This window comes from Scyliorhinus canicula, chromosome 4 (assembly GCF_902713615.1).
Source record: "Scyliorhinus canicula chromosome 4, sScyCan1.1, whole genome shotgun sequence".
Lineage (NCBI taxonomy): Eukaryota > Metazoa > Chordata > Chondrichthyes > Carcharhiniformes > Scyliorhinidae > Scyliorhinus > Scyliorhinus canicula.
This window is the reverse complement of record NC_052149.1, coordinates 220,058,616-220,075,651: the sequence shown is the minus strand read 5'-3', so window position 1 is coordinate 220,075,651 and position 17,036 is coordinate 220,058,616. Positions and strand designations below refer to the sequence as shown.

Sequence of the window (17,036 nt, the reverse complement as noted above, 5' to 3'; positions counted from 1 at the left end):
TGTTGGGAGCACAGAGAGAAGTCATTATTTATTGTGACTGCTAATGTAAAATCCTGAATAAAATGATAGTCTAAGTGAGGAGCTTATGCAGTGGCAAGTTGTCATCACTTAAACAGTGTGGATTAAGTACGAGGTGAATGAGTATTTTGGTTAGTGTTTTGGACCATGTGTCGACTGGGCCTTTGCTTTCCTGCCTGCATCATTCCTATCGACTACTATGAGGTCAGTCATGGCAGCTGTCTACCTTTGAAATTGCCATCCAGAGATAGTTATCATCTCCAGCACCATTCATTGGGGACTATTAATTGGAGCCGGGCGTATAGAAACAGTTTCACATCACGGACGACGATGCAGCATGGGGCAAAGATCTGGAAACAATCTGAGCTTCAGGTTCCTGACCGCAGCTTCAAAATCCAACCCCATGTGTCACATCGCTCCAAACAAAATACATTCCCTTCATCCTAATTCTCTGCCTCCTGCTTCCCAAACAACTAGATATCAATATCAAAGATGTGCAGGTTAGGTGGATCATAGAAGATCATAGGATCCGTACAGCGCAGAAGGAAGTTATTTCATCCATCGAGTCTGCACCGACCCTACAAAAGAGCAACCTACTTAGGCCCAAGCCCCTGCACTATCTCCGTAACCCCACCTAATCTTTTGGAACTAAAGCGCAATTTAACATGGCCAATGCACCTAACCTGCACATCTTTGGACATAGAACATAGAACAGTACAGCACAGAACAGGCCCTTCGGCCCTCGATGTTGTGCCGAGCCATGATCACCCTACTCAAACCCACGTATCCACCCTATACCCATAACCCAACAACTCCCCCCCCCCCCCCCCCCCCTAACCTTACTTTTTAGGACACTACGGGCAATTTAGCATGGCCAATCCACCTAACCCGCACATCTTTGGACTATGGGAGGAAACCGGAGCACCCGGAGGAAACCCATGCACACACGGGGAGGATGTGCAGACTCCGCACAGACAGTGACCCAGCCGGGAATCGAACCTGGGACCCTGGAGCTGTGAAGCATTTATGCTAACCACCATGCTACCGTGTTGCCCCCATTGGACTGTGAGAGGAAACCGGAGCATCCAGAGGGGACCCATGCAGACACAGGGAAAACGTAAAAATTCACAGTCACCCGAGATTATAATTGAACCCGGGACACTGGCGCTGTGAGGCAGCAGTGCTAACCACTGTACCACCATGCCGCTATGCTAAATTGGCTATGCTAAATTGGCTATGCTAAATTGCCCCTTAGTCTCCAAAGGTTAGGTCGCATTACAGGAATAGGGCAGGGGAGCGGGCCTAGGTAGGGTGCAAATTCGGAAGTTTGGTGCAAACTCAATGGGCTGAATGGCCTGCTTCTGCACTGTAGGGATTCTAGGACTCTATGATAACATCAGATGATTACTTCCAATTCCACGTGCCTTTACTTTTGGCTTGTGCGGAACCTTAGCAGATGTCTTCTGGAAGTGAATATAAACAATATTTAGAGACAGTCCCTCGTGGTAGTGATCTGTTCAAAACATTCAACTTAGTTAAACAGAAATGACATAACCTTCAGATATTCATGCTCACTCTCTTTATTAAATTATGGTTATCCAGATGCTAAATACATTTCTCTGAGGATCAATTCCAGTAACATGCCCAGAAGCAATGTTATACTGATGTTATACTTGATGTTATGCACATTTGTGGTTGCATTGTTCTCCTTTCCTCTTTCAATAATGAAATTACATTTATCAGCAAAATGCACAATCCCTTAATTTAGGGAGTTTACCAAAATTCTGACCCATGCATCAGTAATTTTCTCACTTATTTTTGTTAAAACCTTGGAGTGGAAATCATCAGGTCTTGCATGCCAAACTTAAGTCCCACTATTTTCTTCATTATGATTTTCAAATTCTACATTAAAATAGGGCCGAATTCTCCGATCGCTCCCGTAAGCGGGATTCTCTGATCCCGCTGCAGGGAATGGGATTTTGGCTGAGCGCCAAATTCTCCGTTCTCACAGGCAGCAGTGGCTGGGCGAACTCAGATCAGAGAATCTCAGCCATAATACCACGGCTTTGCATTCCCTTGTAATTTCAATATTTTGACCTTCTGTATTCAGCCTGTTGTATTTTCCACATGACACCTGTCAGAAGCATACTTTTTATTATTCATCTTAATCTCTATCTTTATTGTTGTCCAGCGAAATGGGGATTTGTTTGCCCTGCCTTTTCCATTTGTGAGAACACAGCTTGACTGTGCCCAAACAAACTCTTCTTTGAAGACAGCCCATTGTTCAGTTAGTCTTGCCTGCCAATCTTTGAATCCAATTTATCTGGGTCAGATCCATTGAAGTTGGCTTGCTCCCAGTTGATTATTTTTAATCTTGGTTGCTCTTTGTCCTTATCCATAGCCATTACCATCCACATTACCATTCCATAACGTTCCCATACTGACACTTGATCCACTTAGTCAACCTCATTCCCAAGGTTCTGCAATGCCTCCTTTCTCAGTGGACTTGAGACATACTGCTGTAGACATTTTTCCTGAAACACTGGAGGACCTCTTGCCCTTCTTGTCCCTTTAAATGACTACTATCCCAGTCTATAATCAGATAATTATAGTCACCCATTGGGACAGCCTCAGCACGTCACTTGATGGCCGTCCCACGATGCTCCGCTTCCGATGGGAACCTGGAGTGGCGGCTGCGGACTGTGTCCAGTGCCGCCACAGTTGGGTGGGAAACGTGCTGCTGGCTGAGGGGAGGGGTTCTGTGAGGTTTGGGGGGACTGGTGGGGGGTGGCCAAGTGGTGTCTGGATCTGGCCAGGGGGGCACTATGTGGCAGGCCAGGTCCACGCATGGCCGGCACCATGTTTTACAGCACAACCACTGCAGGTCGTCGGCGTGCACATGCGTGGCTACGAACTCATCCATTCTCCGGCCTTTTATATCGTGGGAGCTGGGAGTTTTATATGGGGCGGCTACTAGCCCCTCACCGGTCACAGGATCTGATTATTTTTGCGGAGAAGACCACAGACCCTCTGCACTTAGCCTCAGAAATGGAGAATCCAGCCTCCTCTCTTTCCAGCATTGTAATTTTCTCCTTCATCAATACTGTCATCCAGTCCCTTTCTGTCCTTTCCTGTCGTTTCCAAACACCTTGGGCTAGATTCTCCATGTCTGAGCACGGCTCCAGTCTGCAGCAGCCATGCTGGCTTCCCGACCGCTGACACTACACGTCCCCAGTATGGTTGGGAACTTGGCCCATCGGGGGGTGGATCATCGGCGGAGGACCTTCAGATGACGCGCTGAGGCCGTCCCAACGGCATGTGGTGCACGATGCCGTTTTGGAGGGGGCGGAGCATACAAAACCTGCGTCAAACAGGCACCACACCCGGTTTCGGCATCTAAAGGGATTCTCCGCCCGATCGCCAATCTCAAAATCGGCATCCCATAGAGAATCCCACCCCTTGTATCCAGGAATATTGATATCCTGCCTTTTTCTTAGTCAGGTCATAGCCAAACATGGGGTGGATTCTCCATCGCACACGGCAAATAGCGGAGTTCCTGATGCGGCAGAGAGTCACACGTCAGGCATAAAATGGGATCGGCGTCCCCGTTCTAATGATCCGGTCCCCCGCCAGCGGTGGCAGCGAGCTATACTCCCGTCCAGCGGGAGGATGTAAATAGATCATTTGAACCCATTTTCATCTGCCTAATGGACTGGAAACCCAATTCTTCATGCTTCCATGATGCTCCGGCCCTCTCGGCTGGGATTGTGCAAGTATCTTACAGCATGGCCCTGACATGGTGGACCTCACGGTGGGCTAAGGGGACTCTATTAGGGACTTGCCCCCTGAGTCAATTGGAGGGCCACTGCCCCCCACACAATGCAAACTCTGCCCACCCCACCCCTACCAGAACATCCCATTGGCCACCCCCACCAGAGGTCCTCCCATAAGACAGATCCCCACCAGAGAACCCCCATGAGGGAGACTCTCCTCCAAACCCCTCATTATAGAGACCCCACCAGAGAGCCTCCATAAGAGAGACCTCCAGCAGAATCCCTGCACTGCAGAGACTCCCACCAGAAACTCCCCATAAGAGAGACTCTCACCAGAAACCTCCCACGTCTGAGATCCCCACCAGAGACACCATCTCACAATAGAAACGCCCACCAGAAACCCCCCACAAGCGAGACCCCTGCCTGGAAATCCCATATTATTATAGAAGCCCTTGCCTGGAAGCTCGCACTCGAGATCCCTGCTTAAGTTGTCAGCTGTGAAACTAACCACAATATTTATAAATATCTGGCTATGAGTGGCAGCTCTTGGACCATATCAAAGACAGTTAAGAGCTCTCACTTCCTCTTTTTCTCTTTGGCATCTCTGGAATGCGGGGCTACTGCGCAGGGATCTCTGCAATGGGGGTGCTTCTAGGCATGTGTCTCTGTACTGGGGATCGTGCAGGCAAGGGACTCGCTTATGGGGGCTACCTGAGGGTGCCTCTCTTATGGGTGTTTCTGGTGGGGGTGTCTCTTATGGGGAGTGTCTCTGGTAGGGTGGTCGGTGGATGGGTCTGGTCAGCCTCATACTGTTTGGGGGAGTAAAATTTGCCTTATCTCTTGCTCATAGATAAGTCAGTCCGGTTGAATGAATTTATTTCTTTAAGAACACATTTTGGTACATTTACACAAAATGAACTGGAAATGACCTCATTGGTTCTAATTCTTAGCTGAGACCTCATTGATTTGTTCAGGAAAGTGTCAGTCACTGAACAGGTGATTGGTTAATTGGACATTAATCAATTACTCCAAATTAATTAATTAACTTTCCCACGACTCTTATCCCACGTTCAAACTCCCTACGTTATGTCTGGTCTCAGTTACGAGATTGTTTCAAACTTGCTGAATGTACCTTCATACCAGTACTTAGAGTACATTATCCGTAACATTTGAAACAGTCATCGACAGTATTCAAACAATAAGCCAATTTATAACTTACTCATATTTGTACAAATTCAGAAATTTTCAAGAATAATTTTAGCTAATATTTTAAAGGACCCTCTCGATGATTGTTGAATCCAACAGAGGGTGGTCCAAAAATCCCATGGTGGGGGGTGGAATTGGGTTGTGGTGGTTAGGGGGTCGAGTAGCCAGACATCGCTATCGGGCCACCCGCTCAAAATGTATCCCGTTGGCGGGATTTGCAAGAGACCCCTCACAATCCCTGCCATCCATACATTTACATGCCAAGGGTTAGTGAATCGCCTCTGGATTTGTGCTCCCAGCGTGAATGCAATTTAATGGGGATTCATCTCCGGTGAGAGAAAATAGTCTCCCAAACCGAGAATTAGGGCCAAAGCTCCCTTTGTGTTTGAATATGTATCAAGTACCTTGTTGTGAACCTAACCACAATGTTTATAAACATCTCGGAGATAAGTGCTTTAATTTCCTTTTTTTCTCAGCAGAAAGCACTTAACTGCTTTTAATGTGGTGACAACCTATCAATCATAGCTAGATGTTTATAAATATTGTGGTTGGATTCAGAGCAGGATAGTTCAGATGCATTGCAGCTTGATGTGAGATAAAAATAAACAATCCAGACATCTAGCTGCCTGGAAGTTATTACTTGTTAATTACAGACTAGTCAAAGGTATTTTTCTTTGGAAGTAAATCGAAACTTCACAGTTCAAGAGATCTAATGGGATTTAAAGTGTTGTGATCTACTTTGACTTTCTATAAAGTAACAACTGCTGCTTTCTACACTTATGTCTGAGGCAGCAGGTGTAGGGGACAAGTAAGTGAAAAGCAGTGATTTTTCACTGCTTCTGCCTGGATTGCTCTTTAATAATAATAATAATAATCTTTATGAAATGAAATGAAAATCGCTTATTGTCACAAGTAGGCTTCAATGAGGTTACTGTGAAAAGCCCCTAGTCGCCACATTCTGGCACCTGTTCGGGGAAGCTGGTACGGGAATTGAACCGTGCTGCTGGCCTGCCTGGATCTGCTTTAAAAGCCAGCGATTTAGCCCACTGTGCTAAACCAGCCCCTAATTATTGTCACATGTAGGCTTACATTAACACGGCAATGAAGTTACTGTGAAAAGCCCTTAGTCGCCACATTCCGGAACTTGTTCGGGTACACAGAGGGAGAATTCGGAATGTCCAAATTACCTAACAGCATGTCTTTTGGGACTTGTGGGAGGAAATCAGAGCACCCGGAGGAAACCCATGCAGACATGGAGAGAACATGAAGACTGCACAGACAGTGACCCAAGCCGGGAATTGAACCTGGCACTGTGAAGCAACATTGCTAACCACTGTGCCACCATGCCGCCTATTTAGCTTCCAAGTAGGGGTAACTGATGGAGGCTCTGTGACATGGGGCTCTCTCAGATATGAGGGTTCTCTAATGGTGGCCTTTGATATGGGGAGGTTCTCTGATATGGGGGCCCCTAATGAGGGAGTCTCAGAAATGGGAGGTATCTGATATGAGGGGGGTGTTGCAGATATGGGGTTTGATGGCGGTAACTGATGGTGGTAACCCAGCAATGGTGGGGGGGGGAGGGGGTGCAGGATGCACCTACTTGTCAGCAAGGGGGGGGGGGGGGGGAAGAATTTGCATTGGAGGGGGGGGGAGGGAAGCCAGCCGCCGGACCTCGGAATTGGGCCACCCGCTCAAATCCGCAGTCCGATAATGGGCCATGGAACAGGATCCTTTGCGCTCCCCGCAATGCCTAAATTAGCATGGCAAGGGAGAGTGAATCGCTCCTGGGCACCACTTCTAGCACCAACACAGACCAGGAATGATTCTACACCAGCAGGAGAACATACACTCCCAAATAGAGAATGCTACTCCATATTTCCACATGGCTATCTGCTTCTGCAATTCACAAATCTTATCACACCGCTTATCACACTCCGCTTGTTCACATTCACGTACCTCTAATTTACACTTTCTTTCTTGCCCCTTTGTGCCGAAAACACATTCTACCTTCCAATTCCTGATCAGGTGTTATCTTTCTCTCCCAGTATTCTGTGCAGCTCTGTATCCTTTTCTGATATTACCCACTGTTCCTACATCTCTGCTAAGTTAATTTGAAGCTTCTCCGATAGCAAATTGCTCCACACGGGAACTGGTCCCGGCTGTGTTTGGAGACAACCCTTCCAACCTGCACAGACCCAACTTCCCCAAAACTAGTCCCAATTAACGAGGAACCTAAAGTCCTCCCCCCTGACCATTGTACCATCCATGCAGTCATCTGTTTTATACTCACTTGTAAAATATTTATATAATGGTTCCGAATTTGAGGCTGGATATGAGTGATCATACAATTACATCAGATTTTATTGTTTTGCTCTATAAATAATTTTGCTGTCAACTTTGATATCCTGTGAAACTTTTTCTGAATCATATTTCTTTCCTTTGTTTGATCAAGCTCCAGTGATGCACCTTGGGATACTTAACCATGTTAAAGTGTTACATTGTTCTTTTTGTTCGATAGCTCTCTCGGGTCCAATGAATTTCTATCAATTTAAACTGTAAAAGGTGAGAAGCACGTCAGTTTTTTCTTTCCGTATGCTTTTTGTTATAGATACATACTGTGTACATTTATGAAAAAGAAAAATGATAAGAGCTTCATTATAAAACCACTTTGAGCGGAAATTCTTTTCAGATTTTTCTGGCTGTGAATCTATCCACAGAATATCCTCTCATCTCCCCTAATGTTTTCTCTTCACTTCAACTTAGCTTTATAACATGTTCTAGTTAATTATTCTATTTCAAAAAAACATTCTGCTTCATAGCCTCTATTGAAATGTTCAGACTTTGGTTTTGGTATTTGTCTCAATGGTAGAATTAATCTGTACACTTGCTGAGGGAGACTGTGGGCTGGTTTAGCACAGTGGGCTAAACAGCTGGCTTGTAATGCAGAACAAGGCCAGCAGCGCGGGTTCAATTCCCGTACCGGCCCCCCCAAACAGGCGGCAGAATGTGGCGACTATGGGCTTTTCACAGTTACTTCATTGGAGCCTACTTGTGACAATAAGCAATTATTATTACCTCGAAGCCTTATTTTTAACTGAGTGTTTTTGTTTGCCTCCAGCATTACTTTTCAATTTATCCTCCCCGGCTCATACCTTATTGACTTCAAATCACCTTTTCTTAAATCAGGAACGTCCATTTTATTATGAACCGTGCCAGCCAGTAAGATATGATGACATGTTGTGATCATTAATATCCAACCTCAAAATTCCCAACCATTTTAGGCTCCCTCCTAAATGCTTGGTATGGTCTGGCACCTTCCCAACAAGTTGTGCGGCAAGAATCAGGGAAGAACAAGGGAAGAATCGAGTTGAGATGTGCTGCTTAACTGGGTCTGAGAGAGGCAGCAGAGACTCAAAATATAAGAGGCAGCGATCTGAAAAATGATCTGAGTTTCTGAATCCTCCTCTCCCTGGGGATCAGGAATAAAAATGAAAACGTAATGCTGAAAAATGTGAAGAATACTTGTGTTTGACAAGAAGGAGGAAAAACAAAACAATGAAAGATTGATTTATTTCCATGATGCCACACTAATAATCCCAGGATGTTTATACACTGATTGCCACTTAACGTTGAGCAATTGTGACAGAGCGACCAGCCTTAGTGCATTTAATAGGATGGTTCTGACAAAAAGAAGGTTTTTCAAGAACTGTGCTCCCAATATAATGAGAGCAGATTTGCAACCTGCCACCCGGATGTGAAACCTGCTCTGTGGAATTGCCCTTCCATTATAGAAACTACCAAATTTTAATTTGTATTGAAATCATCAGAACTGGAGAGGTTTCTATAACAGGCAGACCATCCACAGTTCTATGCTTAGCTGAAAAATTGAAAATCCAATGCAGTCTGTTTTGAATTACGTTTTTCCACTGTAGTGTTTTGGTGAATTTGAAGTGTTACCATTTCTTCACCAAAAAATTCCACCCCCTTGCCCGAATTTTCTCTCCTGATTTAATCAGGTTTAGCACTGCATGGACACCAGTCGCTCTCAATCTGAGTCAGCCAAGACCAGACATTGGGTAGTGGTAATGTCACTGGACGAGGAAGACAGAGATCCAGGCTAATACTTTGGTGATGCGGGTTCAAATCCTACCACAGCAACTGATGGAATTTCAGTTCATTAACCTGGAATATCAGGCTAGTCTCAGTATTGGTGATGATGAAACCTATCATGAATTGCTGTAAATACCCATCGGGTTCACAAATCTTTCTCTCTTTCCTGGTCTGGCCTGTGTGTCATTCCACAGTCACAGCAATGTGATTGACTTTTAACTACCTTTTGAAATTACTGTGATGATATGCATAAGCAGTTATATACATATTAACAGATACAACCTCCAACCACCAGGTGGCAGTAAAGAACAACCACGTGACACTGCAACCTCTGGGAATCTGGCGATAGACGTCAAATGGATTTGTGGCATTTGTAGTAGCTGTTGGATAATTTTCTAATAGTGATTTACTAATTAGTGGTTTCAGTAGTTTTCATATTGTTATCTGACCCACGTTATTGTTAATCAATAAACATTCAACTAGTCACAAACTAGAAGTTCTCTAGTGCACTAATTCCATCCAGCCAAGCATCAGAACATAACATGGTACAAGAAGTGGGGTACAGTTGATCGGGTCACTGCAGCAGACGGTATACTTCCACTGTTGATACGGTTATCATAATTTACAGTTGCTGTAAGTTTGCTTTTTTCTGTCTCTGCTTCTAACTCCTTTTCACTAGAACAACTAGAGTTATCTTTCTTTCCTTTTTGATTTGATTTGATTTGATTTATTATTGTCACATGTATTAGTATACAGTGAAAAGTATTGGGCGGAATTCTCCGCTCCCGGGATAAATCGGGAAGGCCGTCGTGAACTCGGCCGAGTTTCACGACGGCCTTGGAGGCCGCTCCTCTCACCATTTTCACCCCCACCCGGGGGGGCTAGGATCGGCGCTCCGTTATTCATGGCGGCCGGGCCTTGACACTTGCATCAAGGCGGCGCGCCGAGAATGACGCGATGGCGGCGCCTATGTGACGTCAGCCGCGCATGCGCAGGTTGGCCGGCTCCAACCCGCGCATGCGCGGCTGACGTCACGACGGGTGACGGATCAAACCCGCGCATGCGCGGTGGCCGTCTTCCCCTCCACTGCCCCGCATGACGTAGCGGCTTGATCTTGCGGGGCGGCGGAGGGGAAAGAGTGCGTCGCTTTGAGACGCCGGCCCGACGATCGGTGGGCACCGATCGCGGGCCAGTCCCCTCCCGAGCACGGCCGTGGTGCTCACTCCCCTCTCCGCCCCCCACAAGCTTCAAACGGGCCTTTGGCGCCCATGTTCACGACAGCAGCGACCAGGTGTGGTTGCCGCCGTCGTGAAACAGTCACGAACGGCAGGCCGCTCAGCCTATCCGGGTCGGAGAATCAGTGGTCGCCGTGAGAAACGGCGAGCGTCAATTCTTCCGAGCGGGGGGGTGGGAGAATCGCGGGGGCGCCGGGGGGGGGGCGTGAAATGAGTCGCTCGGCCTTCCAGCAATTCTCCCACCCGACATTGGGAACGGAGAATTGCGCCCATTGTTTCTTGCATGCTGTACAAACAATGCATACCGTACATAGGGAAGGAAGGAGAGACTGCAGAATATGTTACAGTTATAGCAAGGTGTAGAGAAATGATCAACTTAATACGAGGTAGGTCCATTGAAAGTCTGATGGCAGTAGGGAAGAAGCTGTTCATGAGTCATTTGGTACGTGACCTAAAGCTTGGTGTCTTTTTCCTGACGGATTGGTGGAGAGGTGCTTCCCCTTATGTGGGGGGGGGGGGGGGGGGGGGTGTGGAGCGCTTTGGAGAAGGTTGCATGCTGACGAACATGCAGGGAAGGATGAGAGTCCCCCGAACATTTCCATGATGGGGGGGAGCGATTTTCTTTTCTTTTTGGCAGGCGAAGGCACCCATTAAAGATCATGCCCCAATTTGGCAGACTAGGGCGCCCTTTCAAGGGGCAGCACGGTAGCATTGTGGATAGCACAATCGCTTCACAGCTCCAGAGTTCCAGGTTCGATGCCCGGCTTGGGCCACTGTCTGTGTGGAGTCTGCACGTCCTCCCCGTGTGTGTGTGGGTTTCCTCCGGGTGCTCCGGTTTCCTCCCACAGTCCAAAGATGTGCGGGTTAGGTGGATTGGCCATGATAAATTGCCCTTAGTGTCCAAAATTGCCCTTAGTGTTGGGTGGGGTTACTGGGTTATGGGGATAGGGTGGAGGTGTTAACTTTGGGTAGGGTGCTCTTTCCAGGAGCCGGTGCAGACTCGATGGGCCGAATGGCCTCCTTCTGCACTGTAAATTCTATGATCTATGATCTCTGATCGAAGGTGGAAGAGAGTATGTCCGGGGTGCGTGGGGTCCTTAATTATGCTGGCTGCCTTTCTGAGGCAGCGGGAATTACAGATAGAGTTAATGGATGGGAGGTTGGTTTGTGTGATGGACTGGGCTACATTCGCAAACTTTTGTAGTATCCTGCAGTCTTGGGCAGAGCAGGCTCCATACCAAGCTGTGATACAACCAGAGAGAATGCTTTTCATAGTGCATCTGTAGAAGTTGGTGAGAGTCGTAGCTGACATGCTAAATTTCCTCAGTCTTCTGAGAAAGTAGAGTCGTTGGTGGGCTTCCTTAACAATAGTGTTGGCATGGGGATACCAGGACAGGCTGTTGTGATCTGTACACCTAAAAACTTGAAGCTCTCGACCCTTTCTACTTCGTTCCCATTGATGTAGACAGAGGCGTATTGTCCACTACGCATCCTGAAGTCGATGACAATCTCCTTTGTTTTGTTGACATTGAGGGAGAGATTATTGTTGTTGCACCAGTTCACCAGATTCTCTCTCTCATTCCTGTACTCTGTCTCGTCATTGTTTGAAATTCGACCCACTACGGTGGTGTCATCAGCAAATTAGAAAATTGAGTTGGAGGGGAATTTGGCCACACAGTCATAGGTGTACAAGGAGTATAGTAGGGAGCTGAGGACACAGCCTTATGGGGCACCGGTGTTGAGGATGATCGTGGAGGAGGTGTTGTTGCTTATCCTTACTGAGTGTGGCCTGTGGGTTAGAAAGTTCAGGATCCAGTCGCAGAAGGAGGAACCGAAGCCAAGGCTACGGAGTTTGGAGATGAGTTTTTTAGGAATGATGGTGTTGAAGGCTGAGCTGCAGTCAATAAATAGGAGTCTGACATAGGTGTCTTTGTTATCTAGGTGTTCCAGGGTAGAGTGCAGGGCCATGGAGATGGCATCTGCTGTGGACCTGTTGCAGCAGTAGGCGAACTGGAGTGGATCAAGGCAATCCGGGAGGCTGGAGTTGATTTGTGCCATGACTAACCTTTCAAAGTACTTCATGATGATGGATGTCAGAGCCACTGGACGATTGTCATTAAGGCATGCTGCTTGGCTTTTGTTTTGGTACAGGGATGATGGTCATCTTCTTGAAGCAGATAGGGACCTCAGATTGTTGTCAAGAGAAGTTGAAGATGTCTGCGAATACCCCCGCCAGCTGATCCGCGCAAGATCTTCGTGCTCGTCCGGGTACCCCATTCGTGCCAGAGGATTTCCGTGGGTTGACCTTCGAGAAGGCTGCTCTGACATCTGCAAAGGTGATCTCAGATATAAGTTCATCCGAGGCTTCTGGGGTGGAGGGCTCGCTCGCGCTAACCTCTTGCTCAAAGCCGGTATAGAACGCACTGAGCTCATCAGGGAGGGGTGCATTGGAGCCGGCAATTTTACATGCCTTCATCTTGTAGCCTGTTATGTCGTGCAGACCTTGCCATAGACGGTCCGTGTGGCTAGCCTGGGACTTGAGCTTTGTCCAGTACTGTCTTTTGGCATCTTTGAGTGATTTCTTTAGATCATATCTGGCTTTCTTGTATAGGTCAGGGTCACCTGACGTGAACGCCTCAGACCTAGACTTCAGCAAGCAGTGGTTTTCCCTATTCATCCAGGGTTTGCGGTTGGGAAACACGTGGATTTGCTTTTTGGCACACAGTCTTCTACACACTTACTAATGAAGTCAGATACTGGAGTGGTGTACTCATTCAGGCTGGTGTCAGAGTTTTTAAATACTGACCAGTCCACTGACTCGAAGCAGTCCTGTAGGAGATCATCCAATTTCTCAGACCAACAATGCACGACTTTCTTTAGCGGATTCTCCCGCTTCAGTTTTTGCTTATAAGCCGAGAGCAGGAGCACAGCCTTATGGTCAGATTTGCTAAAGTGTGGGTGGGCGACAGAGCGGTAGGCATGTTTGATATTTGTGCAGCAGTGGTCCAGAATGTTTGGGCCCCAGGTGGAACAGGTGACGTGTTGGTGGTAACTTGGTAGTATGCTCTTGAGCTTGGCCTGATGGAAGTCCCCAACTACAATGAACAAGGCCTCGGGGTGTTTCATTTCAAGGCTATTTGTGATGGTGAATATTTTGTCCAGTGCGATTTTAACGTTCGTATGGGGTGGGATGTAAACTGCCATCAGGATAACAGAGCTGAACTCCCACAGAAGGTAGTCGCGGCGGCATTTTATTAGCATCAGGTATTCCAGGTTTGGGGAGCAGAAACTCGCCAGTGTTGCTACATCTGGGCACCAGGAGGTGTTGATTCGGAGGCAGACCCCACATCCCCTAGCCTTGCCTGAGGCCGCCGTACGGCCCATTCGGTGGATTGAGAAGCCATCTGGTTGTAGGGCACAGTCCGGTGAAGCAGGAATGAGCCATGTCTGCGTGAAACAGCAGTCCCTTAGTTCTCTTTGAAAAGTGAGTCTGGCTTTAAGTTCGTCTAGCTTGTCCTCTTCGCCCACATTCTCCTGCTCCAGAGGCTCTATATGCACTGGAATCTTTCATTCATTCAGCAGGGTTTCTTTACTTTTGATATGTTTAATTGTTGGTTGTTCTCCATTTTTGTACAGTAAGAAGTCTTACAACAACAGGTTAAAGTCCCACAGGTTGTTTTGAATCACTAGCTTTCGGAGCACTGCTCCTTCCTTCGGTGAATGAAGAGGTGGGTTCCAGAAACATATATATAGACAAAGTTAATGATGCAATATGTCTATATATATGTTTCTAGAACCCACCTCTTCATTCGCCTGAGGAAGGAGCAGTGCTCCGAAAGCTAGTGTTTGAAACAAATCTGTTGGACTTTAACCTGATGTTGTAAGACTTCTTACTGTGCTCACCCCAGTCCAACGCCGGCATCTCCACTCCATTTTTGTAGTTGACTTGATCAATGGGGATTTATTTGCTTGTTTCTCCCTAAAAAGCATATTCTGCCTTTTTTGCAACTCTTCCAAGCACCCAGAAATGTCTGAATCTGTTACATCAAAAGCTGTCTGCCCCATTTTGTTGATCGTCTCCATATCGCAGAAGCTTTTGACCAGGGATTGGCAGGTTTCCTCTTCACCCCAGTGTGCTGCAGCGTGAAGTGGAGTCCAGCTATCATAATCTTTGACATTTACCGCACAACCTGCCTGAATTAGAAGCTTTAAAACCTCTGTGTAGCCTTTATCTGCAGCTACATGAAGAGCTGTTCCCCCAGATTTAGGATGCCTATTGTCATTCATTTGCCCTCTATTTAACCACTGCTTGGCATCACAGAGCATGATTCAATCTTCTTCTTCCGAGCTGCTTCTATATCCACTCCTTGCCTACTAATTTCTTCCTGCAAAAACTCCTCCATGGCCTCTTCTTCAGCTATATCTGATGGAGTTTCTTTATAACTGTTGACTGCAGCTACATTTGCTCACGGCTAATTAAATACTCTGCTATGTCTGCATATCTCCAGGAAGCAGCTGCATGCAATGGTATCCAATCCTCATTATCTGGCTAATGAATATTTGCAAAATGCTCCACTAGGAAGTTCACCATATCCAGGTTATCATCTATACATGCCTGGTGCAGGATTGTCAGTCCGTCCACATTGGCGTAGTTAATGTACGAGCCGTGACTCATAAGCTTCTTTGCATCATCCGTGTCCCCGCTCGAGCAGGCAGTCAGGAAGACAGCGCCATCGTCAAACTTGACCTTGGTTTTCTTCTTCTTGAGGACAGATGGCTCGAACTTAGTCTTTGAGCCCAGCCAGCGCTTCAACTGCTCATTCTGTTCCTGTTTAGCATCCGCCATCTTGTGTGGACTGTCTCCCTCTGGCTATCCCAATACCCTGGGAGGCAGTGCTTAGAAGGTCAACAAGACACAGAAGAAAGCCAGACAGATTGAATTTCTGATGGACATTGAACATGTATATAATTGAAGTATTATGCATATCATATGTATTGTGTATTGAATTTGAATAATGCATGTAAATATTATTCATTTCCAAAGGAAAGCGGATGTGATGATATTCTGTAAATATTAACAGATACGGCCTCCGACCAGCAGGTGGCAGTAAAGAACAACCATGTGACACTGCAACCTTGGGGATTCTGGAGATGGCCATCACACTGGATATTAAAATTTGTAGTAGCTCTTGGATAATTTTATAATAGTAATTTAATAGTTGATGGTTTTAGTAGTATTCATATTGTTATCTGACCCGCGTTTTGTTAATCAATAAATATTCAACTCGTCGCAAACTAGACGTTCTCTAGTGCTCTAATTCTGTTCGGCCAAGCATCAGAACGTAACAATTACCTCTCAGTTCAAAGAGAATTTTGGCCTTGCCAGTGATGCATGGGTCCCATGAAAGAATGTCTGTGTCAAGACATTGAGTTCTGGCAGATGCTTGGACCACGGAGGCATAACATAACCGTATCTCATCCTTAGTTCTCTTGACATGCACGTTTACCAGAGGGGATGTATCTCAAGGGAAGCTACGTAAGCACATGAGGGAGAAAGGATTGGAGGGACATGTGATGGGGCGAGGTGAAGTTGGATGGGAGGAGGCTCATAAATATCACCATGGATCAGTTGGGCTAAGTGGTCAGATTCTGTGCTGTAAATGTTGTATGTTTCTTCATATTTTAAAGTAATATCACTGAGAATTATTTCCCCCACCCTAACCTGGAGGCTTCCAGGTTCTTAACCACACACTGCGCAAAAAGTTTATCTTCATGTCTCTCATGCTTTTTTTTTAAATACCTAAATCTGTGGATCTTCATCCTTCCACTGTTGGGAACAGTTTCTCCCTGTCCACTCTGCCCAGACCTCTCATGATTTTAAACACCTCTATCAAACCTCCTCTCGACCTTCTCTTTCCCAAGGAAAACAGTCCCAACTTCTCCAACCAATCCACGGAACTCAAGTTCCTCATCCCCAGACCTATACATGTGAATCTTGTCGCATTCTCCCTCAGGCCTTCACACCTTTTCTAAAACGTGGCACCCAGAACTGGACACAAATCAATCCGTCCTCATAGAAAGTTGTGGCTGGGTTCCTGAAAATCACAACTTCAAGTGAAATGGCACCTCATTTTCTCAATCAGCAAGTTGAACACTGGCCTGGAATGGAATCTAAAGCAATGGAAAGTTATTCATGAATTCACCACCTTGAAAAAAAATCTCGGGTTTTGTAGCTGTAAATCTCTGCAAAACTGTGTGCCTCTTGAAGGCAAAATTGTTATCCTAAGATTTGATTTCCTCAAGAGAAGAAATTAAAAGATTCTTCTCTATCAACTTACTGTGATGCACATCATTAGCACAGTGAAAGTGGGGGGGGGGGGGGGGGGGGGGGGGGGTGCGTGGAAGCTAATTTATTGTGGAAGCTCAAGTGACACCAAACCGAATTTCATTTTAACAACACTAATTATTTCACTATGCAATACTGCACTAGTAGGGTTTTTAATATTTTAAAATAAATCATTCCCTCCTGAATAAGACTGCCAAAGATGTTTTCTCTTTTTCTGACATTGGTGACATTTAAATTTTTTTCTTCACTCACTGAATCACCCAATAAAAGTAGAAAAAAGGGGCCAAGGTGGTGTGTCACGGTGGTAACAGGCTTTAAATCCTTCCTTTTTTGTGTCGAGCATGCTCT

The 17,036-nt window shown here is 46.3% G+C and overlaps 1 protein-coding gene across 1 annotated transcript; it reads right to left on the bottom strand.

Moving 5' to 3' along the window:
* Positions 1–1,612: 1,612 nt before the first annotated feature.
* Positions 1,613–15,188, bottom strand: LOC119964274 (protein phosphatase 1 regulatory subunit 12A-like). The gene is given in 4 exon segments (XM_038793550.1): positions 1,613–1,733; positions 14,289–14,670; positions 14,673–14,810; positions 14,813–15,188. Coding segments are annotated over 4 exon segments (1,017 nt in total).
* Positions 15,189–17,036: the final 1,848 nt, after the last annotated feature.